This window comes from Rhinatrema bivittatum, chromosome 5 (assembly GCF_901001135.1).
Source record: "Rhinatrema bivittatum chromosome 5, aRhiBiv1.1, whole genome shotgun sequence".
In the NCBI taxonomy this organism is placed as follows: Eukaryota; Metazoa; Chordata; class Amphibia; order Gymnophiona; family Rhinatrematidae; genus Rhinatrema; species Rhinatrema bivittatum.
In genome coordinates this window covers 134,391,768-134,419,045 of record NC_042619.1, presented here as the reverse complement: position 1 = coordinate 134,419,045, position 27,278 = coordinate 134,391,768, and the positions used below count along the sequence as shown (strand labels likewise).

The 27,278-nt window shown below is 41.9% G+C and overlaps 1 protein-coding gene across 6 annotated transcripts in view; it reads right to left on the bottom strand.

Annotated features, from left to right (window-relative positions):
- Positions 1 to 3,919: 3,919 nt before the first annotated feature.
- Positions 3,920 to 27,278, bottom strand: part of MTRF1 (mitochondrial translation release factor 1) — a 107,059-nt gene continuing 83,700 nt past the window's right edge. For all 6 annotated transcript variants that reach the window (XM_029602958.1, XM_029602959.1, XM_029602956.1 and 3 more), the window contains 3 exons: positions 20,334 to 20,470; positions 7,926 to 8,024; positions 3,920 to 4,631 (listed from right to left, as the gene is read on the bottom strand). In XM_029602958.1, coding sequence (XP_029458818.1) covers positions 4,512 to 4,631; positions 7,926 to 8,024; positions 20,334 to 20,470 — 356 coding nt within the window. In that variant the 3' untranslated portion in view covers positions 3,920 to 4,511. The remainder of the gene's footprint in view (positions 4,632 to 7,925; positions 8,025 to 20,333; positions 20,471 to 27,278) is intronic.

Here is a 27,278-nt window from a genome sequence, read left to right as displayed (position 1 = left end):
TGGCCTCTGTTGGAAACAGGATGCTGGGCTTGATGGATCCTTGATCTGACCCAGCATGGCAATTTCTTATGTTCTTAAATATACCATGATGCCAGCTTTGCATAACCTACTAGTTCTGGATCCACCTGTCCTTATGCTAAGAAATGGTGTATTTTGAATTTGTAACCGGTTTGTAAAGAGTTTCCAATATTTTCATTGACTAGAGCCCCTAATCTGAGAGATAAATTGGTGAAGTCGTACTTCATAGAGAAAGGCTTGCCTGTGACTTCTTTAACTCACACACGCCTACGCACGCGAGGAAAGAACTGCTGCAGTGGCCTACCACATGGCTAAATAAAGCCTGCCTGATCCTTCAGAACGTTTAGGCCCGGATCTGTTTAACATCCGGCACTGAAAATCATCAGCCTGAAGAGCCTCTCAATAGCTCAGGCCTCTTGACTGGCCAAGAATCCATGAAGACTGGGGCCAAGAGCCAGCATCTCACTAAATGCGCTTTGTGCATAAGCAAATTAAAACCGGCAGAAGACCTCTACCAGAACCAGAGACGACTCCTCCGTGCAAGTACCTCTCTGCCCCTCTGCAGGACAGGAAACTGCTGGCGATAGTTGAAAAGGAGATTCCCCTGCCTTTCCCGCCGACGCTGCTAGGGAATCGAAAATGGCCGCCATTTCCGCACTGGCGGGGAAAGGCTCAGTGCTAGACTCTGTCATCTGTGAGGCTTGTTCTACCGGTATGTTCATGCTTAATGCAGACCCCAGAATGCCTTTGCTGCACGCACAAGCTGTTCCTCCCCTCACCCGCAGCACCACCAGCACCTCAACGGCAAGCAGGGGAACAAGTCCCTCAGCACCACGGACCCAACACCTAGTCTCCTCTGCAAACCCCGACACTGTGTTCCCCCTGGAACCTTGCTGCTGCAGATTCCTCTATCTAGTTCCTTGTTCTATTTTTGTTTACTCTCTGAGAACAAATGAAGATACATAGAAACTACTACTTTCCTTTGGTGCAGAGGTTCAGGTTCCAGGAGCGCAGGCTACATGGCAGATCAGAAGAGAGCTAGATTTACAATACCTACTCCCTAGAATGGAACACAGAGCTGCTAGCAGAAAAAAAAAAAAGAAAATCAGCCAAATTATAAAAGGGACCGACTAAAAGAAAACAGCCACCCTGAGCCTGTAGCTTCCTCAGCAGCCTTGTGAAGGGGAGGGATCTGGACCACCGGATTTACATCCCACGGAAGAAAGCGAGCGTACAAAAAGGGTCACCAACCTCCAGCTTGTCCACCTCGATCAGACAGGGAAGGACCCACAAACCCCCTGGGAGGAAGGCTCATAAATCCAAAACAGTCTCCTGACTGCAGAACTGCAGTGTTTTGTCTCATCTGCTGGAGACAGAGAAATACTGAGGGACTTCAGGTGGCACACTGGGTTATGTACAGTGTCAGTGAAACTTTCTCTGTCTCCATTTGCTGGCAGGGAGGCAAAATTGATTTGTGGTACTACAGGAACGAAAATTAGCAGGAAAATTGGTTCTTACCTATCTCTTGCTATAAAAATCTGTGGATCCATCTCAGATGATGGAGGTGTTAACTTTTTTTTTTTTACAGCATGAAACAGTTCGAGGATTCCCTCCTGCTTTAACAATTTTAGCAAAGAAAACATACTTTTTTGCTACATCAACAAGCTGCCTATATCTAACCAACTCAACATATTTATCAGCATTACAATCAGAGCTGGTTTATGCCAACATCATTCTAACCTGCAAAGGTTTTTTTCACATTACACAAGATAGGAATAAATCAGGGGAAAATATATCGCCATCGAATCGTAATTAACTTCAAGGGTGCAAGATCATCAAAAAATAGAGGAGAGTGGTTGGTGCAATGTATCGACAGCATCAACAACATTAGATGGATTAAAATAATTAAGTTTAGACAAAATATGTACCCTAAAACATGTTAGGGTCTCTATGACTACATTTGTTAAATTGTATCCGATCATCACTCTTTTTTGGCAAAGAATATACAATGCACATCTGACAAAAAATTAAGAAGTGGTCAGACTAAAGAACATTTTCAACCTTTGTTCTACAAGTACCAGAGGTAACAAACTAGGGATTCACAAAAATTAAATCCTATAAATGTCACAACTTATGGGTGGGTCCTTTAATCTGTTGATTCCATCCTAAAGCAAGTATAGCCTTTAAAATCTTTCATAGGGAGGCAGTAAAGGTTTCACATCCATATATAATTTTTTTAAATTTTTTGTATTTTTCAGTTTCTATCATTTATGCAATGAAATAAAACAAGAAATAAGAGAAATTAATAACAATACAAACATTAATACTCCCAATACTGAGCCTAAGAAAATTCCAAACTACTAGCCTACACTGAGGAGTAGAAGTGTAAAAAAAAAATAAATCAGAACTATGAGGCAATCAGCTTTTTAGACTGTACAGCATAACCACCTGCTTATCATGCTATGTATTACAAATTCTCCAATGTCTTATATGAAGTGATTTAAGTGTAATGGGTCAAGGAAAACAAATTTATTATTCTGATAGGTTACTAAACATTTGCATGGGAATTTAAGAAAAAACTTTGCTCCACTATCTAGAACCCTTTGCTTAAGAGAAAAGAAACTGTTTCCTATGGACTTGAGTATTCTGAGAAACATCAGGAAAGATCTGGATTTTTTGGTCACAAAAAAGAAAATCTTTACACTGAAAATATTTATAAAGGACCCAATCCTTATCTTGTTTTAAAGAAAAGGAAACAAGCAAAGTAGCTCTAGTTGGAATATTATCCAGGGAATCTTCTAGGAAGGTGGAGATCCCTGGGCTAGCCAGGACATCCATTCCCATTCATATATAAAGTCTCATAGTACAATGGTAGATTTTAATTTAATTTTTAAGTTTGTTAAACGTTCAATAATAGGAAATGAATTAGATGCCATAAAGCAAGAGGGATAATAAAATAAGCAAATATTGAACTTGGATATTAAAAGCAGGCCCTTATATGGTGCTGCAAGGCTACAGTCAATCTATTTAAAATCAAAACAGCGCTTAAAATTATTAAAAGTTCTTCGCCCCACCTATTGGGACATGATTGTGAAATCAAACAATCTGATACACAAAGCTGGCTGAGCAGAACTGTCCGATTCAACCAATCAAGATTCTGGAATAGAGACAGTTGGATTTATCAATTAATAAATAAAAAATAATTGGGCCTTTTTTCAAAATAGACTGGGCATTAATCAACAATTACCCTTAGAGGCAGCAGACTGATGTTTGGACAGAGATGTCAAGTAACGGTGTCTCATGGTACTCATGGTGCTGAAGTCTAAGTGATGTCTCCATAATGTCCTATTCCATTTATGACAGGGATAAAGTAAGACATTTACAACAGGAATCAGTAGGATAGCATTGAGGAATACTCTCTGCTAACACCATCCCTATAAGGCACGATGGTGGCAGCATTATGTTGTGGGGATGCTTTGTAGAAGCATCCCCACAGGGAGATTTGTGAAGATAGAGGGAAAGATGGATGGTGCAAACTACAGGCAGATCCTGGAGAAAAACATGTTCTACACTGTGAAAGACCTGGGACAGAGGAAAAGATTTGCTTTTCAGGAGGACAATGGCTCCTAAGCACAAAGCTAAAGCAACAATGTAGTGGCTCAGCAAGAAGAACGCAATGTTCTAGAGTGACCCAGTCATAACCCAGACCTGAATCCAACAGAAAATCTGTGGCAAAACTTGAAGCCTGCAGTCTACAGATAATCTCCAGCCAACCTGAAAGAACAAGAGATCTGCCACAACGAAAGGACAAAAACTGCATCACTCTACTGTGCAAAATTGGTAGATACTCATCCTAAATGACTCATGGCTATTACTGCTGCAAAAAGGGTTTTCACCAAGATTTGATCTAAGCAGTGTGAAGACACGTAATCAAGTCTTCTGTTTTTTTTTTTTAATTCTTGATTACTTTATAAATATTTCTATAATTGTGTACATTAGTGAAACAAACTCCTACTTTCATGCATTTTGATTTGTATTTTTTTTAGACAGCAGAATGTTAAAATAAATAGGTGTTAAGACTTTTACAAGGTACTGTACATCACCATTTCCTCACCCCTTCTTTTTCCTATCATATGCCACCTACTGCATTAACATTCCTTTGACCAGCGACCACAGTTACCTTCAGAACCCAATACATGTACACTATGAGCCTAGCCAGAAGATGTTGCTGTTGTGCAATAGCTGAGAGTCCTCAGGGTACTGTAATCACAGCATGCTCAGCCCCCCCACTTCTCCCACCGGCCTGTGTACCAGGAGCAGGGTCTTGATTTTCTACATTGCAGTACCACAGAGCCATTGACCAGCTCCAAATAAAATAGTGCTTTGTATGTGCTGTGCAGTATTTCAAAAGTGCACAAAGCAAACACCTAGAAATACTGTAACAATTATTTATAAGCATTGGTTTTGATAGTGGAGGCAGGACAAGCTTTATATCAGTTCTGTTTTTCAGCACTGATGCTGTTTTCTACAAGCTCAAGAAGCATCTCGGTATCTGCCAATTGCAGCAAGTTGTCGATCAGTTCATCCAGTAGCTTCTCACCACACAGAAACTCCTGCCAAGAAGAACAGTGTAGGAAATCAGCAGCCATGCATGAGTGCTATCTTTAGAATAACAGTTTAATCAGAAAAACTTGAATTCTTCCACACACACAAACCTTGAACCTCCAAATCTGATCCTAAAAGATTTGAAATTTCATTAGCTATATTTTCACTCTATAAAATATAAACTATTTTTTTAAAATCACAATTAGTTTAGTGGATGTCTGCATTTGTAGTCGCAAATCTTTACTCAAAATATTTTGCTTCATCTCCAATAAAGTGAGAATGATTTTCTCCTTTTACAACTGTAAAACAAATTATATAATATAAAGGATCAATGAAATTATTTCATACTTATCTATTCCCAGGTAATTTGTTTTAGATAAGATTTTCTTTGATATTTGGGAACTTTTTTTTTTAAAGGAAGAAAAATACGAGTTATCTGAATGTGTGTTTCTTCTGTATAAGATGATTTGATGGTTTTATGCATTTGCTTTGGACACAACTTATCTGCTGCCAGGAAGATTGAGAAATTACTACTTACCTGATAATTTCCTTTTCTTTAGACCACACAGATGAATTCAGAACCAGTGGGTTATGCACCTTTACCAGCAGATGGAGACGGAGTAAAGTGGACATCACAGTATATATACTCCTGCAGTGACATCAGCCTGCCACTATTCCCTTCAAAAGCCAAATATGGACAGGAGAAGGTACAGAGAAGGGCAACTAAAATGATAAAGGGGATGGAACAGCTCCCCTATGAGGAAAAGCTGAAGAGGTTAGGACTGTATAGCTTGAAGAAGAGACGGCTGAGGGGGGTTATGATAGAGGTCTTTAAGATCATGAGAGGTCTTGAACGAGTAGATGTGACTTGGTTATTTACATTTTCAAATAATAGAAGGACTAGGGGGCATTCCATGAAGTTAGCACGTAGCACATTTAAGACTAATCGGAGAAAATTCTTTTTCATTTAACGTACAATAAAGCTCTGGAATTTGTTGCCGGAGGATGTGGTTAGTGCAGTTAGTGTAGCTAGGTTCAAAAAAGTTTTGGATGAGTTCTTGGAGAAGTCCATAAACGGCTATTAATCAAGTTTGCTTAGGGAATAGCCACTGCTGTTAATTGCATCAGTAGCATGGGATCTTCTTAGTGTTTGGGTAATTGCCAGGTTCTTGTGGCCTGGTCTGACTCAGCATGACCCAGCATGGCAATTTCTTATGTTCTTATGATCCCTATTGCCAAGGGGCCCCACCTCCATTACCTTTCTCACCAAATCCTGCGCTCCACCAAGAATTAGACCTAAAATAGATTCCTCTCTTGTTGGTTACTGAACCAATTGCTCCATAAAGTTGTCATTTATTCCATCCAAGAACTTTCTCTCTCTAGCATGTCCTGACATTACATTTACCCAGTCAATATTGGGATAATTAAAATCTCCCACTATTACTGCACTACCAATTTGGGTTGCTTCCCTAATTTTTCTTAGCATTTCATCGTCCATCTTATTTTGGCCAGGTGGACGGTAATATACTCCTATTGTTATATTCTTACCCAACACACATGAGATTTCTCACCCATTAAGATTCTATTGTGAATTTAGTCTCTTGCAGGATGTTTATCCTATTGGACTCTATGCTATCCTGGACATAAAGTGCCCCCCCCCCCCCCTACACACCAAGTTGCTCTTCCCTATCATTGCAATATAATTTGTACCCACTGTCCCACTGGTTATCCTCCTTCCACCATGCTTCTGAGAAGCTATTCACTCTAACTCTTCCATCTTAGACTTCTGGCATTGGCATTCAGACATTTCAAAGTGCATTTGTTGTTTATATTAACAACCTGCTTTTCAGATGACAGGGATAATTTGGAATCTGTTAGCTTAGGTGATTCTTTACTTATAGACACATGGACTACTTTTGCTGTAATTAGAACCTCTCTGTTGGGATAGCAACTGTCGGCTTTCCCCTTTTTTCTAGTTTAAAAGCTGCTTTATCTCCTTTTTAAAGGTTAGCGCCAGCAGCCTGGTTCCACCTTGGTTAAGGTGGAGTTCATCCCTTCGGAAAAGATTCCCTTTTCCCCAAAAGGTTGCCCATTTTCTTACAAAACTGAATCCCTCTTTCTTGCACCAAAGTCTCATCCACGGCATTGAGTCTCCAGAGCTCTGCTTGCCTCTGGGGACCTGCACGTGGAACAAGAGCATTTCAGAGAATGCTACCCTGGAGGTTAGGGATTTCATCTTTCTACCTAAAAGTCTAAATTTGGTTTCCAAATCCTCCCTCCCACATTTTCCTATGTTGTTGGCACCCACATGTACCACAACAGCCAGCTCCTCCCCAGCACTGTCTAAAATCCTATCTAGGAGATGCATGCAGTCCACCACCTTCGCACCAGGAAGGCATGTTACCAGGCAGTCCTCATGTCCACCAGCCATCCACATTCCTAATAATCAAATTACCGGTTATGATGGCTGATCTAACCCTTTCCTCCTGGGCAGTAGCCCTGGGGGAGATATCCTTGGTGCGAGAGGATAATGCATCACCTGGAGAGCACATCCTTGCTACAGGATCACTTCCTTCTACACCAGGATGATGCTCTCTGTCCAGGAGACCTTCCTCCTCCAAGGCAGCATCAGGGGTGCCAGACTGGAGTTGGGATTTAGCTACTATGACCCTTACAGTTTCATCTATATACCTCTCTGTCTGCCTCAGTTCCTCCAGGACTGGTACTCTAGCCTCCAGAGATTGGACTCTTTGTACCAGGTGCACACATACAATCTATCACCGGTGAGTAAAAAATCATACATGTGACACTCGATACAGAAGACTGGAAGGCCCTCCCCCCCCCCCCCCCCCCAAAGTCTTTTCAAACTAAATGATACCTCCACACACTCGAAAAATAAAGGTGTTTATTGCTTCTAAGATGTATTCTCACTGCTCCGCTATAACAGGAAGGGTTTCTATTGGTAAGCAGTGTGAATTACAGAAAAACACCTCTCCTCACTCAGTGTGTATGAAAATAAAAGTTATGTAATGAGCAACTCCTTCATATTTAGTTCTTATAAATTTATTATATTTATACTAAGCCAAAGTTCAACTTACAAATCCTCATCAAAAAGTAAGGTATAGAAATAATTCAGAGTGAGATCAAATCCCTCAAATGATCTCTTTGTAGCTTAAAATGCCCAAACATACTCTTGTTTCTCTAACACCCTCCAACATAGACAGGACAGAATGCAAAAAATGTTACTCAGGATGCCAATAGAAAAAACCCTTATTTGGATGAGGTGCATCTATTATAATTACCTTGATATTGCGAACTTCATAAGAGATTCTGTGATCTGTGATTCTGTCTTGGGTGAAATTATAAGTGCGAATCCGTTCAGACTGAGCTCGAGTTCCTACCTGTGCTCATGAAAACAAAAATCAATTGTTCGATTCTGCAGATGTTTCATTGCACACAATAAATGAATATCAGGTCAATCACCATGAATTGCTAATGTCTTATTAAATGTTTACCTTGAGATAATTCACTTGCTCTTATGTTTAAATCTTTTTATTATTATTAAAATTTTACAAAACACAACATTGGTTTCAAATCAATCTTACTGGTCAGTATTTGGACTCTGCAGCCCGCCCAGTTCAAGTCAGTACAATTTGTCAACAGTTATAGCCAATATGAATAACAAGCCTAACCCAAACCCCCTCCCTTCCCCTCTTCTCATGTGTCACATCCACTTTAACACCACTAAGCAGCCAGTTTTCCCACTTCTGTTTCCTTTCACCCCATCACAGAAAAGTAATATCATTCAGCATCAGACTACAACCTCTATGAGGCAGCGCCTGAATGTACATGTCCCTTATCTTGATATACTCCTGTTTCCGTTTTGAAGTATCCATTTCTACATATTTTCCCGTAACACAAAGTTGATGGGTCGAATCATGCAATTGTGTTATAGTTTGTGGGGCAGGCATTAACCAATTTTGCAAAATCACTTTTTTTTTGCTAAAAGCATAACTTTCCTGCATCAGATCCTAACATCTGTTCTGGAAAGGGTAGTCAGAGAGATTATGAAACAGGAATGTTTCTTGTTTGTTAAGCACATAAGTTTGGACTCCCTTACAAAAAGACACAGTATATTGACATGTCTAAAATTGATGCCCCAAAGTGCCCTCTTCCCTGCCACATTTCATACACACAGCAGACTGTACCACTTTCCGGTGGCAGGTATGCTTTTGCCCAATATATTTTGTAAGAAACTTGAACTGAGTCTCCCGCAATAGCACATTGGAAGTGAGAGATCTAATTCTAGCGAGACACTGAGACAAAAACCTATCGTTTATCCCAATATCCAACTCCACATTCCAATCTCTTACGATGTTCTCATAAGACCATGGGTTATCATATTTCTTAAATAATTTGTAAAAATAGGAAATCATTTGTCAACTCAGATCTGCCAGGTCAAAAATGTTTAATATTAACTCTCATTTTTCACCATGTAGCTCTGAGAGTGGCAGAGACATGATATAGTGGCACACTTCTAAAAATGCATAAAAATGCTTATTGGCAACATTGTAAGTGTTGTAATATTTCAAAAAACATCACATTACCTGTTTCATCTAACATAGAAAATCCATTTAATATCCCCCTGCCCATTCAGTAAATGGTCCCGTTTGTAATCTAGGCATAAACAATTTATTCCCAACCCAAGCTAAAAAAAAAGAGAAATTTTATAATTTAAATGGAGCACTCCATTAAACCAATGCCATGCTTGAATTAGTGGTATGATCAGTTGCACCGACTTAAATGAGATGGGATGAAGGTAAGGGACCCATGTAAAATAAACTTAGGATCCAAGGGGGCCAGCAATTCTCTTTCCATCAACGTCAGCATATAAATTGATTGCATCAACTCATTACCAAAATGACACAGCGTTGTGTCATTGGCTGAATTGGTTGGCATCATTTGGGCCCAATCGTGCCCAATTGTGGCATTGTTTGGACCCTTAGTCGCAGTGTAGATGATTCCTCCCATGGGGAGGAGCCCCATGGGGAACCACAGCGATAGGTTAAACTCAGAGAGCAGACACTTGTAGGTGGAAAGCTTTATTGTACTGCTGTAGATAGATGGTATGAGGCAGGAAGGAAAGCACTGAAGTCCGGCAAGGTGCCAATACGTTCAGACAGTCTCAGATGTAGAAGTCTCACCCAGATGTTCAAGGTAGATACTCCCATGTCTTGCCTCTCTTACGGATATCCAAGATGTCATCCACGGCATATTAGATGTCATCCTCAGTGTCCAGACTAGTTGGTTCTGGGGTCATTTTGGAGAATTTGGAGAGCATCAATGGTTTTAACAGAGACATATGGAATACATTGTGTATCTTCATTGATGGATGTAGTTTCAAACTGTATGTCAGATTCCCTAATCGCCAAAGGATAGCAAAGGGTCCAACATAGCGAGGAGCAAAATGTGCTGAAGGAAGTTTTAGGCGAAGATACTTGGTACTAAACCAGACTTTGTCTCCAGGCTGAAACTGTGGTGCCTTTCGATGATGAGCATCGTAGGTTCTTTTTGCTTTCTGTCCTGCCTTGAGGAGTAGCTCCTTCGTTTGCTTCCAAAGTTGAGATAGCTCTGCTGCAGTAGTCTGTGCGACAGGAGAAACCACTGATAATGGAATTGGCAGAGGAGGCAGAGGTTGTCATCCATAGATGAGCTGGAAGGGAGAAGACCCCGTAGAAGTAGCAGGATGCGAGTTGATAGCAAATTCTGCCCAAGGCAGCAATTCAGCCCAATCGTTCTGCCTTGAATTGACATAGAATCGCAGAAATTGTTTCAGTGTTCTATTCATTCTCTCCATCTGACCGTTAGACTGAGGATGGTAAGCAGAGGTTAAGTCCAAGGCGATGTCACATTTTTGACATAAAGCTCTCCAAAACTTTGCAGTAAATTGTACTCCTCTGTCGGATAGGATATGCTTAGGCATCCTATGAAGGCGGAAGATGTGTTTTGCTAACTCCATAGAAGAGGCAATCCTGGTAACGCTACAAAATGTGCCAGGGTTCATCCGGCAATGGTAGAGGTTGTAACAACCCCCAAGGACGTCCGGCTGGTGGTTTTTACTTGCCACAGACAGCACAGGAACCCACATAAGCTTGTACGTCCTTTTTCATGGTTGGCCACCAATAGTACAGTTGTAACATAGCTAGGGTACGACTGTTCCAGATGGCCGGCCAGACGAGAATCGTGCCCCTAGTTCAACAGCTTCTTCCTTAGATTTCTGGCCACCACCGTCTTCCCGACGGGTACCGCATGAGTGGCTGCAAGAACCACTCTTCCGGGGTCAATGATGTGACGGGGTTCATCTGGCACATCCTGAGGGGAGAAGGATCGTGACAAGGCATCAGCCCGAGTGTTCTTCTCTCCCGGACGATACTTCAGAAGGAAGTCAAATCTGTTAAAGAACAGGGACCATCTTGCTTGATGATGATTGAGTCGTTGAGCATGTCTGAGGTACTCCAAATTCTTGTGATCGGTGTACACTACTATTTGGTGTTGTGCGCCTTCCAGCAAAGAACACCACTCTTCAAAGGCCAGCTTGATTGCGAGTAGCTCTTTGTTTCCGATTCCATAATTTCTTTCGGCAGGCGAGAACCACCTTGAGAAGAAGGAGCAAGGATGGAGCACTTTAGACTCGCTATACTGGCTTAAAACCGCTCCCATACCAACGTCTGATGCATCGACCTCAACGATGAATGGATGATGTGGGTCAGGATGGTGGAGGCATGGCTTCTTTTGAAAAGCCTCTTTGAGTGTCAGAAAGGCTGATATGGCTTCTGGAGACCAATTGGCAGGATTGGCTCCCTTCTTGGTCATAGCAGTTAGAGGGACTGTCAATGAAGAGTAGTTTTTAATAAAGGATCGATAGTAATTGGTAAAGCCCAAGAAGCGGCACAGTGCCTTCAGGCCTGTAGGTTGGAGCCAGTCCCGGATACTTTCTAATTTCTTGGTGTCCATCTGAAACCCGTTCTTAGAAACAATGTATCCCAGGAAGGGTACAGACTCCTTGTGGAATTTGCACTTTTCAAGCTTTGCGTATAGGTGGTACTCACGCAGGCATCTTAAAATGTTCTTGACATCCTCCTGATGAGTTTGCAGATCTTGAGAGAAGATCAATATATCATCGAGATATACTACTACGCATTGATAAAGTAAGTCCCATAAGATGTCGTTCATCATATTTTGAAAGACTGCAGGTGCATTACTCAAACCGAAGGGCATGACGAGATATTCGAAGTGTCCATCGCGGGTGTTAAAAGCAGTCTTCCATTCGTCTCCTTCACGAATATACACCAAGTTGTAAGCTCCTTTAAGGTCTAATTTGGAGAATATCTTGGCTCCTTGGAGCCTATCGAACAGTTCAGAAATTAAGGGCAGGGGGTACCTGTCCTTGATGGTAATCTCATTCAGACCCCTGTAATTGATGCAGGGGCGTAAGGTGCCATCTTTCTTCCCTACAAAAAAGAAGCCTGCACCAGCAGGAGATTTGGAGGGTGTGATGAATCCCTTCCGCATGTTCTCTTGTATGTAGGTGGACATGGCTTTAGTCTCAGCTACTGAAAGAGGGTAAACTCTTCCTTTGGGAGGTTCTGAATTAGGCTTCAGATTTATGGTGCAGTCAAATACTCTGTGCGGTGGAAGTACATCTGCTGCTTGTTTTGAGAAAACATCCTGGAAGGAGGCGTATTGTGGAGGTAAGCCAGGTAACGGTGTAGTGGGCATGCAAATGAGCGGTGAAACCTCCGCGAGGCACCGGCAGTGACAGTCAGGCCCCACCGGGACAGTTCCAACATGGCCCAATCAAATTGAGGCATATGATCTTGAAGCCAAGGCAGCCCAAGTACCACTGGATGCATGGCCTTTTCCAATACAAGAAATGAGATGGATTCGGAGTGTAAAGCTCCAGTGCGCAGGCCAATGGCCTGGGTAGTCAATGAAACTTCTCCAGGAAGTGGTTCTCCATGGCTAGAGGACAATAGCAAAGGCTTAGCTATTGGTGTGGTAGGAATCCGTAGATGTTCAACTAAGCGCTTCAAAATAAAATTACCTCCGGCACCGGAATCAATGAGAGCGAGAGTCTGAAATTCAAGGCCTCTGCAGAGCAGAGATACTGGTAAGGATAATGGAGGAGTAGGAGAGGTGAGGCCCAGGAGAAGTCCTACTGCATCCTAGGCCTGTCAGTTTCCGGACAGATGGGACAGGTTTGTACGGCGTGACCCGATTGGCCACAATACATGATTAACCCCATGGGTTTGCGAAAACGTCTCTCCTTGGAAGTTAAATGGCTTCAGCCTAGTTGCATAGGCTCTTCCTCTTCTAAGGAAGCAGACGGTAGGCTGGAAGCAATAGGCACTGGTTTAGGACGGATAGCCCCCACCGTGGACTTTCGTGGACTCTTAGCCTCTTGAGTTTGGTCTCAGATATGGTGGTCAATTCTCCCAGCCAGTTCCATCAGGGACTCAAGGGTATCAGGCAAATCACGAGCCACTAATTCGTCCTTTAAGTGAGAGTTGAGGCCCTCCATGAATATGGCACGTAGACATCCAGTGTCCCAATGTAGTTTGGATGCTAAAGTCTTGAACTCAATCACAAAGTCTGTGAGCGGCTTATTACCTTGCTGGAGATTGAGCAAAGCAGATCCAACGACAGTCTGGCGAGCCGGGTTATCAAAGACAGACTTAAAAAGTTTTAGAAATCCTGGTAGGTCATTCAGGATAGGATCTTCACGTTCCCATAATGGTGAAGCCCAAACCAAGGCTCATCCCTCTAGAAACAATAGGATGTAGGTGGTCTTGGAAGCTTCAGTGGGAAAGAGGGTAGGCTGTAATGAAAAATGCATGCTGCATTGATTAACAAACCCTCTACACATCTTGGCTTTACCCGTAAAGTGGGTAGGTGTGGATAAGGGTACAGTGGTCTTGAGGGTCACCACTGGAGACAGAAATTCTTTTAAAGAATTGCTGAAGAATTCAGTTGAGCATGTAACTGATTGAAGGCAGTAGCTAGGCTCTCCAAAGACTTTTTTTGTTCCGTGATCTGCTGGGCTAGGCCAGGAATGGCCTGCAAGGCCGAGAGCTGAGCCGAGTCCATGGAATTAGCAATCTGTTGTGTTTGTGGCATCGTGTGGACCCTTAGTCGCAGTGGAGATGACTCCTCCCACAGAGAGGGGCCCCATGGGGAACCACAGCGATAGGCTAAACTCAGAGAGCAGACACTTGTAGGTGGACAGCTTTATTGTACTGCTGTAGATGGTATGAGGCAGGACGGAAAGGCATTGAAGTCCAGCAAGGTGCCAATACGTTCAGACAGTCTCAGATGTAGAAGTCTCACCCAGATGTTCAAGGTAGATAGGAACCCGCAGTGCAGGAAACGCCAAGCCTGGTGGGTGGAGTTGGAGAACCGGATCATAGAGGTACTCACAGGAATGTAGTGTGGCGTCTTCCTGACAATGGAGAAGGTGGGACCGAAGGTCCATGGTGCAGGATACACTGGACTGATAGGCCCTCAAGGAGCGAGTACCTGATAGCACAGGAGATCCTGAAATAAATAGAGAGAGACCCCTGAGGAGCGGTTGTCTAGTTAGTGGGAACCCCGAAGGGTTGGTGGAAGCTAGAGGCCCCTGAGGAGCGGGTGCCTAGAGCTTCGTTAGGAGCGAGATTCCCCGGAGGGTAGTGAGGCATCTAAGCGAGCAGCTCAGAGCGGTCAGAGTAGCTAAACCGAAGTCCTTGCTAACTCAACGTAGGTAGCGTAGTGGAGGCTTAAATACCTGGAGGTATTGACCTCATGCGGTGGGAACGCCCCCGAGGTTCCTGCCATGACGTGAACTTAAGCATAGTAAACTTGCGTGTGCGCACCCTAGGAGGCCACGGGATGGAGCATGGCGAACTGGGACACCCATGCTGAGTTGGAGACACTGAGGGTTTCAGCACCGGAGGCAGCCATCTTGCCCAAGGAGGAGGAAAAGGGTAGAAAAGAGGTAAGGCAGAGCGGTCGCAGCCGTCTGCGACCAATGGACGCAACACACAGCAAACATTCTATCACATAATACTTTAAATTGGGTAATCCCAATACCACCCCCTTTCCCCAATCTTGTATAAGCACTGAGAAAGCAATATGAGGGCAGTGTGCATGCCAAAGATATTACCATATGAGATGTTCTAATTTCATCCATTGAGCCTTATCAAGACCCATCAGGGAATACTACAAAGAGTCACTCCAAATTCCAAATGCCAAAACCTTCCAACATAAATCCTTGAGTCTCAGAGCCTTCTCTTCAGCAGGTCCATCTCTTTGGAACTCTATCCCACCGGATTTGAGACAGGAACCATGCTCTCTAACATTTAGAAAAAGACTAAAAACTTGGCTTTTCAAAAAAGCATTTCCAAGCCTTGAATAAAACCTCCACTCTTCAACACAAACTCGCATGCAATAACTGGATCTAAATAAGAATCCAACTACCATAAACTTACGCACATCATTACCTGCGGAGTTTTTATCATATTATTATCATTCACTACTGTGTCATATTTATTCTCTTGGTTACTTATTTTACCGTTTCATATTTATGTACTGTCCCATTTATTCACATAGGCTTATTTATTCACTCCGCTATACTACTACACTAATTGGCTGAAATGTAAATATTGCATTGTTCAATCTCTCCCCTCTTCCAGCTCCAAGTTAATTTTCCCTGTTTTATTGTAACTTTCTCACCCTTCAATTGATTCTCTGTATTTAAAGTTCACAGTTCTATTGGGAATATTGTTATCACGTTACCTTATGCTTTTCACACATTGTTAATTGTAAACCGGGTTGATGTGATGCCAGTCATGAAACTCGGTATAACAAAAACAATAAATAAAAAAATAAATAAATAAATATAGAGGGATCATCTGGAACATGTAGATCCACTTTGATAACAAAACCATTTTAAATACACTAATCCTCCCCATCAAAGATAGAGAGTAGCCTCTCTATTTCAACAGTATGTTCTTAGTGGTCCTAAACATAGATTGATAGTTCACTAAGGGTATTTGCGTTGGTTCTCTATGTAATCAGATTCCTAAATATTGAAATAATTCTTTTGCCCATATCAATGGGAAGATTGGCTCACAATCCTCAATCACCGAGTCTGTAACCGGTAGTGCCTCAAGACTTATCACTTGCTCTTAAATTGTGGCAGTATTGTACATTTTGTATTTGTTTGTCCTGTTCAGCTCCTGTCCAGTTCAGATCCAACTAAGAATGGCGAGTTGGCAGGCTAATAAAACAGATTGGGAATGCAATTTTTCAAGATGACAGGAGCTCAAATGGGAATTCAAGAGTCACTTTGTTCAATAATACCAATGATCTTTGTCCTCAGGCATTACAGCACAACCTCTGTGGCATTTTAATTCTTTTAGGGTTCTCAAACTTCAGTCCTTGAGGTCTGCAAACTAGTCTTTGTTTTAGGCTAACTGAAATATGACCATTAATCTGGCTCACAGACAGTGACAGATTTAGGGTTGTGGTGCCCTTAGACACTGTTGGTGCTGTCGCTCACTATCACCCCCCTTCCCCAAGGTTGGACAACAGGGAGCAGAAGGTCTAAGGTACAGAGCCCCTAGTTTCCTGTGGCAACTCAGGGGTAGATTCTATTGAGGCAAAAATGTAAAACTTCAGAAGCAAATTGGCAAACATTATAAAAATAAAGTAGTTTTAAACTACAATTAGTATAATTTTATATTATTTTTCTTGGGTGCAGAAAAGTGATCTCACGTATCAGTACAGGGAGGAGAGATAGGGATGGAGAAGTGAAGGGGATAGGAATGGTATGAAGAGAAAGTGGGAGGAGCATGAAAAGGAAAGAGGACTAGGGATGAGGAAGATGGGAGATAGGGAAGATTAGGAATCTGTGATGGGTAAGAGGAGAGAGAGAGATGAAGGAAGGAGAGTAGGGAGTAGGAAGGGATGGGGAGTGGGTTTCAGAATCTGGAGAGAAGGGAGAGGTAGGAAAAAAGGAAGGGAGGTTACCCGATCTGGGGGATAGAATCCAAAATCAAAGGAGGGAGGATTTGAATTGCAGTGGGTGGGGAGGAGAGGAAGGAGGTGCCCCTACCATGCTCCAGTCCTGTTCCTCCTTGCATCCCCCTCTCTAACATCCCACCTAATATCACTCACACACAACACACATACATCACCTTCACCTTCATACAAAGACCTATGCTCCTAGCTAATCCCCCTCTCATCCCCACAGCCTCTATCCCCACCCTACAATGATCTATAATTGTACAGTTTCCTTTCCAAGAAAAAACATTCCAGAGGACTAGTGAGGTTTTTTTTTTTGCCTTTATTCTGGAGAGGAGTAAGGAGCACCTGCAGGACCTCTAAGAATGAAAGCTGGAGAAATTCCTCTCCAGAGGCTTGCCTATGGATTCAGACAGTGAAGGGCTATAAAAGCTGGTCTCATTAGAAAGCTTGATTCTCTTGTTAACACACTTACATCATGTGTGGTGTCTAAACCTACAACTTGCCAAAGTGAGCCCATCTGATGTTTGAAAGACTACCAGGATACGGGATGCTTTTCACCCAAGTCCAAAAATGCCTGCTCCTCCCGCAGTGGTACTCATCTGGTATCGAGAACCTGATCAATAACTGTTGCACAGTTATCCAGGTAACTCTCCTTGTGATCTGATATCTTGGGTTGGTAAAAGGTGGCAGGTACATACTACAAGTAGTATTCTTTGTATAATCTTGTAGGACCAAGACTGGGAAACAGCTCTAATTTCTGTTCACTCTTAACCATCTGTAAGAGATGACTTGTATTGATGATTTCCTGCCTATGCTTTTGGACCAAGTGTAAAAAGATACTAGTTTTGTTTGAAGTCTGATCTGCTTTAATTTTGGAAGTAAAGTATAATCTTGGGAACTCTCAAGACTGTATGTGGACTGATTTTTACAGAGCAGTTTGAAAGCACAGTGTCTCTTACGAATAGGGTCTTGAAATGTGTTTTTCCTCCCCCTTCCTATGAAAAATTTCATCTTAGCTTGAGGACAATTACTGGGCTACAAGAGTTAAGATCCAGATATCTTACCCAACAGTGAGTTTGGTTCATGGCCAATGTAATAATCATAAATTAAAGACTAGTTTAAATATTTCTAACTTGTGAAGGTTTGGGTAACTGTTAAAATAACTGCTCTCTCGATGGGGGGCGGATCCAAGATGGCGGATCGATAAACGGAGTGTGCTGTCGGCTCTCTCGGGCATTTCTTTAAAATATTATTTCCTTCTCGTTATTACCTGGCGTATGGGTAGAAAGAGGAAACCAAGGCTGGGGCCTTTCCCTGCGGCCCCCCTGATGATTCCCTTCTCCGGCCCGATGGACGCCCACGTCCTGTGCAGCAGCCCAGCATCGAGGACTCAGCCATTGGAGGGAGGGGGAGGGGAATTTGAGCTCCCCTCTCTCCCGGGCTCTTTGTCACCTCTGAGACCCACCAAGGGAATACCTGTAATCCAGCTGTCGTCAGAATTGCCCAAGTGTCGGGGAAGAGTCATCAGACCTGGGAACAAGCGAGCCGAATCCTGCGAGGAACGACGAAGCAACGGCGGAAGCTGCGAGTCCACTTTTAAATCGTGGACAGCCGGGTAAGGGCATGGTACGAGATGTAAGACTGGGAGGCTCTGAGAGCAGCACTATTGAAGTTTCCTCGTCGAGATCATCTTTATTGTTACCCGCCATCCAAAGACCTTCAGTTTTCTCACTGGAGACTATCTGGGAAGCCATTATAGATCTTCAGAGTTCAATTCTACAACAGCTTTCTCCTGTAATTTCAAAATGCAATGACCTGGAGGAAAACGTCCTGGTTCTCTCTAACACAACAACTGAGTTGGACCAACAATTTTCAGCTATAAGAGATCAAGTACGTACTGTTCAACAGGCGCAGACTGCTATGATTAAAGAAAATGCTAGCACTGCTTCAAAAATTGAAAACCTGAAAAATGGTTTGAAAAATAGGAACTTAAGATTTATTAGTTTTCCTCAAGTTCCCCTAATACCTCCTTGGGAGATGTTTAGGAGGTATTTAATAGAGATTTTACAGGTCTCTGAGAATGCAATCCCTCCAGTGTCTAAAATATTTTACTTGCCAAGGTTTAAAAGATCGGACATGCAAAGAGAGGGAATAACACCGTTAATTCCAGTAGGGGAACTAAGTGTGGATCTTTCAACTATGTTGGAGATGTCGGATACAGATTGTGACTCTCATGCTTGAACCAGATAAAGGCCTGGATTTATCAAAATGCGGTAAGTACCGCAGGCGATAGCAAAAGGGGCGTGTTTTATGCTAATATAGCATTTATCGCAATTTGTGCTAATTACCTGTGCGAAGAGCTAAGTTAGCGCAAATTGCGATACCCTTTTCAGATTCTGCGATAAATGCCGACCTGTTGTATTTCCTGCAGTCAACCATCGGGGGGCCATTGTTAATGGTCCCAGACGAGAGAGTGAGAGAGTGTGTGAGAGAGAGAGAGAGAGAGAGAGAGAGAATTGCATCGCACCATACGATATGGTGCGATCGCATGCGTTAAACACGTTTTCCCATGCGGTAAGGGCCTATTGCATGCGTTAACGGGGCTTTTCGCATGCGATAAGCCCTTAAACGCATGCGAAAATGCCTTATTGAATTTTGATAAATGACCCCCAAAGATTGGCTAATGAGACTATTTCCATCTCAGATCAGAGTTATTTCTTCAGTGCAAAGTTAGGGTCTTTCCAGATGTCTCGAGGGAGACTCAAAAAAGAAGATTATTTCTTTTGTTGCGACTTCAGGTTCAGCAAATTGGGGGTGTTTTCTTTTTGAAATTTCCATGCAAGTGGATGACTAAATATCAGAATAATTCATACATATTTTATGATCCTTCTCAGTTAACTCAATTTTTGATAGGGAAAACTCCTAGTGCAGCCAGTAATCTCTATTCGTAAATACACTAGTTGTTCCCCTTAGATAAATAGTAAGGCTGCTGTTTGTCTATTGTCTCCTTTCTTTGATATATTTCTTTGGGTTGGGGACTGGATCGTTCCCAGATTGAGGACTTGTATTAAGAATATGACAATGTTAATTTTCTTGTTGTGATGTTTCACTATTTGTTTTCTAACTCTGTTCTTATATTTCTGATCAAGATTTGAAAATGCATAAATTAAAAAAACCCCAAACTGCCATCTCTTGTCCATCTATACGCATAAATGGTGCATCTATATTTCTGTAAGCAGCAGTAATGCTAATTGAAGATCAGTGGGAAATACCTAGATATTTACAGTACTGCACTCCTAATATGTCACAAGAGAATTGGTTCATATAGATTAATATCGCACCAGCAAATAGCACCACTTCTGGTGCTCTAAGAATTTTATACTTCTTCCCTTCTAGCTCAGCAATTTTCTTATTTATTTTGAATCATTATTTCTTGTGTGACTATCTCCGATTAGCAGAGGTCAAAATTGGCAGAATGTTCAATTTCAGGCTTTTCTCTCTAAAATCTCATTAATTCTATGTCTGAACTCAAGGTAGAAACACTACTTCTAGCCCTGCCTGGGAAGTTCAGAGTATGGATGTATCCACCGCACATGAAATGGCTATCTTCAAAGCTTTCAAAGGTAAAAAAAAGATTTACTTGCCTGCAGTTTTCTGGCACTGTGCCTGCGACTCAGTTCCTTCTCTAAAGATTGTTCATACAGTTTTGCTCGTAGCATCCGTATGGCTTTTTCCCTGTTCAGCAGCTGTGATCTCTCCTGCTGGCACTCTACTGCTATTCCTTCAGAGGTAAAAAAGGATACTCATAAAAAGATACATTGCAACATCATAACTTTTACAGCAAGCAAGTCAATTAGCACTGCTTGAATGCAGGGAAAATTTAAAATAGCAGCCATACTACACACGTTTAAAAATAATTAGTTGGCAGTAGAACAAACTAAATTATCAAAATGTTCAATTTTCTTTTTCTTTTTCCTGGGATACATGCAATAATATCCTTCTTTCAGTATGCCTTTGTTACACATGCTTTACAGACATGGATTAGACATACAAGTGGAACTTATTTTGACTATCATGGAAGAATGACTGCCCAAGTTAATCAAGCCAATATTTGAATTCAATGAGCTACAAGTTCATCCAGATGTTACAGGAATATGCTTGGGAATGATTCTAAAAGCTCAATTTAGCCACTATTGCCAATACATGAAAGAAAACAGAAAAGGAAAAAGTAGATGTGAATCAGTTATTTTCACTTTCGGATAACAGAAGGACTTGGGGGCATTCCATGAAGTTAGCAAGTAGCACACTTAAGACTAATCGGAGAAAATTCTTTTTCACTCAACGCACAATTAAGCTCTGAAATTTGTTGCCAGATGTTATGGTTAGTGCAGTTAGTGTAGCTGGGTTCAATTAAGGTTTGGATAACTTATTGGAGGAGAAGTCCATTAACGGCTATTAATCAAGTTTGCTTAGGGAATAGCCACTGCTATTAATTGCATCAGTAGCATGGGATCTTCTTAGTGTCTGGGTAATTGTCAGGTTCTTGTGGCCTGGTTTGGCCTCTGTTGGAAACAGGATGCTGCAATTTCTTATGTTCTTATGCAGATGATTATCAGAAACCTGTGGTAGGACTGCTCTGAAACAATTTAAAATAGCAGATGAAAACTAAATAACTGAGGATTGTGAAGACCAAGGGGGCAGGTCAGGTAGTAGTGGGAGTACTGGGGTAATTCCTAGGAAGGAACAGAAAGCAAATACAGAGGGAGGAAGAACAGCAGCTTGGAAAGTCATATGTACAAATGCTAATAGTTTATCCAACAAAATGCTTGACCTAGAAGCCATTGCTATAGTTGGTTCAGTGATAATCAAGAGGTGAACATACTCATAATTTTTTAATAGAAAGGATAAAATAGGTAAGAAAAAAAAAGGGAGAAATAGTTTTCTAGATTAGGGACAAAACAAACTTCAATGAGACACAAAGGAGCAGCTGAATTACAGTATTTTGGCTTATCCTGAAGAAACTTAAAAGGCAGGACTGGTGCCTTTTGGCACCCTAGACAAACCTTTGGTTATGTGCCCCTCCCTTCTTAATTTACCTATTGGCAGCAGCTCCAGCACAGCTCTCCCTCCTACCTGTGGCAGTGGCTCCAGTTCAATGCGCTCTCATTTGGTTACACTGGCTCTGAAATAGCATCCCTCTGAGCCTTGTGATGGTGAGATTTTGCCAGCTTCAAAAAGTTTGACACTCTAGGTGACTGCAGAGTTTGCCTAATGGAAGAACTAGCCCTGCTCCAAGGTCTAATATCAATGCAGGTGTAATCTACACAAAACCATCACAAAGTAAGTAGTAGATATGGTCATGCCAGAAATCATCCAAAGGATAGCATGCAGAGGAGAGGTGCTGTAAATGGTAGAACTTAAAATCTACCAGATGTACACTGGAGAGTGCCAGCTTTAATATCATCTAGAAATAGGGGGATACTGGAAACTTGCAGTATTGTAGACATTTAAAAGTTGTGCTATCTTTAATTTGATGCTGAAAACAGAGACAATAAATCCTCTCAAAAAACTGAATTACAATGCAATATAGTAAAACACCTATACCAAAACAGCACAAACTGCAAGCACTCAGTAACAACCCTATCCATGAATAGGCGACACTGCAAATATTATACCAGGCTCTAAAACACCAATACGCCTACTATTAGGAAAACAGAATGAGCCAGGCTGCTATAGATCCCTACACAGAAGCTATATGCTAGCAGAATATTTTACCTCAGTTACAGAGGAGAACACAGACAAACCTTCAAACATCACAGAATAAAGAGACCATAAAATACGAGCACTAACATGCTGACAAAAACTGAACTGGAAACCAAGTCAAAAAGTATTTTTAAAATGACTAATTGAGGAGCCCACTTATGGGGAGGTGACACTGGACCTGAAACTGGCAAGTGGAGATAGTGTCACTGAGGTTATGCTAAAGAACAAACTGGAACCCAGTGATCACTGTATTGTGTGATTCAATATAAATACTGAATCACAATCAACCTATACTAGAACAAGTAGACTTATACAAAAATGAATGATTACATTAAGGAAGCCTTGGTCAGTAGTAGGTGGCTCTAAGAAATATGGATGAACTCTGGTTAGCAATGAAAAAGATTACTGAAATGGTAACAAATCTTTATGTCAAGAATGTTAGCAAGAGCAAGAAGAGGGAGATCACTATAATGTACTGAAATAGTAGAGAATAAATAAAAGCCCGCCCCCCCAAAAAAAAACCCCCAAACCAAACCCAACCCACTGCATTCAGACAATGCAATTTGAAATCAGATAAGGGAAGGCAAAATTACCAGGAGAAACAAAGAAAGACAAAGGGCAGTTAGTCTGTCAAAGGCTTAATTGGAGAAGCATATTAGTCAATCAGTATAGGCAAGGGATAAACACTCTATTCAGATATAAAAGTGAAACGAGGAAGATCAAAATGGAACTAATAAGAATTAAAGGGGATCATGTGTTTAGTAAAGAAGAAGATCAGAAGAAAGCAGATCTCTTTACATACTTTTACTTAGTATTCAACTAGAAGGCGAGGGTGATTGACCAAAGGCAAAAGTAAATGGCATAAGGATAACTGTAGGATGAACAGATTACCATATAATGAGGAGATAGTATTAAAGGTATTGGCACAACTAAAAGTAGACAACGTTATGGGATACAGAAACATAGAAATGACAGAAGAAAAGAACCAAATGGTCCATCCAGTCTGCCCAGCAAGCTTATGGTAGTAGATTACCCCAATGCTTATTAGTTTCCCAGACCGTAAAAATCAGGGCCCTCATTGGTTGCTGTTTGAATCCAATTCCCCATTACGCCTTGCCATGAAAGCAGAGAGCCACGATGGATTTGCATCAAAGTATCAAGTTTATTGGTTAAGGGTAGTAACAGCTGCATCAGCAAATTACCCCAATACTTGTTTCCCCAGGTAACACTGGGCAACAATGAAAGTGTTACTGACCTAAAAAGGTCCTACTCTGTAGTATCTTGATGTGCTGAACACGAATATGACCATGAAAAGTTTTTATTGGCTCTCGTTTTGAAGATATTTAATATAGTTCACTTTCTATGTTTAGTCATGTAAATTTATCCAGGACTGTAAATAAGCCTAGAACGATGTAATATTGCATCATATGGCATAATACATCATGCACACATCATCCAGAGTTTATTACATCATTTTCTGATGCAATGCAGTTCTACTGCCATGCTGCTGCTGAGTATGCTGACGTCAGCAGTGAACTATATGAAGCCCAGGCAGAAAGGGTGAGCATTTGAAATATTCATGCTGGCTGACAACTGCTGGACACTCCGCAGAGATGCTCCCGAACAGGTGTACAAGAGACAAGCAAAGAAATCTAAGACGTAGTCTATTACTTCATTTTTCAAACGGTATTAACCGTAGGTCTCCTACTATTGGCATACAGTTAAAGATGTAATTATATTATTGCATATTACAAAAAAACTAGAGCCAATTTTGCATTTTCACAGTCACATTCGTGTTTAGCACATGGAAATTTATAAGAATTGACTAATTTCATTTCCGTAACATGACTTTTGTGAAAATTTGTTGCCCAGTGTAATAAAAGTCGAAGCCCTCACTGGTTGCTGTTCAAATCCAATTCCCCTCTTCCCCCTGCCATTGAAGCAGAGAGCTATGATGAAGTTGCATCAAGAGTATGAAGGCTTATTGGTTAAGGGTAGTAACCACTACACCAGCAAGTTACCCCCATGCATTCTTTTCTTTATTTCCATCCTCTAGCTTTTAGGGTCCATAGTGTTTATCCCATTCCCTTTTGATTTCTTTCACTGTTTTCATTTTCACCACCTCCTTTGGAAGGGCATTGCAGGCATCCACCACCCTCTCTGTAAAGAAATATTTCTTGACGTTCGTTCCGAGAAGTCTTCCCTTAAGTTTCATTTTGTAACCCCTAGTTCTATTGATTTTTTTCCAACGGAAAAGGTTTGTCGAATGTCCATCATTAAAACCTTTCCGGTATCTGAAGGTTTCTATCATATCTCCCCTGCACCTCTTCTTGTCCAGGGTATACATATTCAGATCCTTTCCTCATGGGTCTTCTCATACATACCCCACACCATTTTAGTGTTTCTTCTCTGGACTGCCTCCATCCTGATTTTGACCTTTTGAGATATGGACTCCAGAACTGAACACAATATTCCAAGTGAGGCCTCACCAAGGACCTGTACAAGGGCATTATCACCTTTTTCTTACTGGTTATTCCTCTCTCTATGCAGACTAGCATTCCTCTGGCTTTAGCTATTGCCTTGTCACACTGCTTCACCATCTTCAGATCTCCGGACATTATTACCCCAAGATCCCTCTCTCAGTCTGTGGGCATCAGTTTTTCACCCCTCCCCATCACACACAGCTTTTTGGGATTACCGCACCCCAGATGCATCTCTCTGTACTTCTTGGCATTGAATCCCAGCTGCCAAATCTTCGACCACTCTTCCAGCTTTCTTAAATCCCTTTTCATTCTCTCTACTCATTCAGGTGTGTCCACTCTATTGCAGATCTTAGTAACATCTGCAAATACACAAATTTTACCTTCTATCCCTTTTACAATGTCGATCACAATGATATTGAACAGAACCAGACCCAAAACTGAACCCTGTGGCACTCCATTTAACACTGTTTTCTCTTCAGAGTAGGTTCAATTTACTATTACACTTAACTCCTAGCAGTCAACCAATTTGTAATCCACGCCACTACCTTGGCACCAACTCCCAAGCTTCTCATTTTATTCGCAAGCCTCTTATGCAGGACCGTATCAAAAGCTTTGCTGAAATCTAAGTAGATTACATCAAGTGCTCTTCCTCGATCCAATTCTCTAATCATCCAATCAAAAACATTTAGATTTGTCTGACAGGACCTTCCCCTGGTGAATCCATGCTGCCTTGGGTCCAACAACCCACCAGATTGTAGATAGTTCACTATCCTTTCCTTTAGCAGTCTCCATTAATTTTCCCACTACCAAGGTCAGGCTAATTGGTCTGTAGTTTCTGGCCTCCTCTCTGCTACCACTCTTTTGAAGCGGGACCACCACCGCTCTTCTCCAATCTTGTGGCACCATTCCCGTTTCAGGGATCTATTGACCAGGTCCTTCGGTGGACCCGCCAGCACATCTCTGAGCTCTTTCAGTATCCTGGGGTATATCTCATCCTGCCCCATGGACTTGTCCACTTTCAATTTGCCTAGCTCCTCCTATACATTCTCTTCTGTAAATGGAGTTTGTCTACTCCATCTCCTGTCTTATTAACCATCTCCAGGGTCTTCTTTACTATTTGATTTGTTTAATATTTCTGCCATTTCTTTGTCACTCTCTACACATTGCTCCTAGTCACCTTTCAATCTTACTATACCACTTCTGACCTCCTTTCTTTCACTGATATATCTGAAAAATGTTTTGTCTCCTCACTTTATCTCTTTGGCTATCCTTTCTTCAACTTGAATTTTTGCTTTCCTTATTGCTTTCTTCATCTCCCTCAGTTTTTAACAGATATTCTTCCCTGTGTTCCTTTATTGGGACCCTTTATACTTCTTAAACGCTATTCTTTTTGCCTTTGTTGTTTCAGCCACCTCCTTAGAGAACCAGATTGGTTTCTTTTTCCTCTTACTCATTTACTTTTCTAACATATAGATTTCTTGCCCTTGTAACAGTTCTTTTTAACTTGGCCCACCACTGCTCCACCTCACCCGTTTTCTCCCAGTGTTCCAGTTCTTCCTCCACGTTCGTACCAATTTTGACAAATGGAGAAATTACTTACCAGATAATTTCGTTTTCCTTAGTGTAGACAGATGGACTCAGGACCAATAGGTATAGTGTACTCCTGAAAGCAGTTGGAGACAGATCAGATTTCAATCTGACGTCAGCCCTAGTACATATACCCCTGCAGGAAGTGCAGCTCTTCAATATTCTCCTCGAAAAGCATTGTGGATATATGTATGACTGAATAATTTGAATAACTTGATTAACTTTTTAACTTGGATAACTTGATTAATTTGAGCTGGTTGAATTTGGCTATAGCTGGAGACCGCCAGTGTCCTCAACCGAGAAACGTCGACACCCGGCAGGATGGGTGTCCTAGATGGAGGAAAGCATGGCTTATCCGTGAATCACTCGCTCCCGGGGATATCCCCCGAGAATTCCAAGAGTAATGGCAGCCGTGGGTGGGATGCTGAGTCTATCTGTCTACACTAAGGAAAACGAAATTATCAGGTAAGTAATTTCTCCATTTTCTAGCGTGTAGCAGATGGACTCAGGACCAATGGGATGTATAAAAGCTACTCCCGAACCGGGTGGGAGGCTGCTCGTGACCCACTTAGTACTGCTCTTGCAAATGCTGTGTCCTCCCGAGCCTGAACATCCAGGCGGTAAAACCTGGAGAAGGTGAGGATGGAGGACCATGTCACCACCCTGCAGATCTCGGCGGGTGACAGCATCTTGGTTTCCGCCCAGGACACTGCCTGGGCTCTAGAATGGGCCTTGACTTGTAAAGGCGGTGGCTTG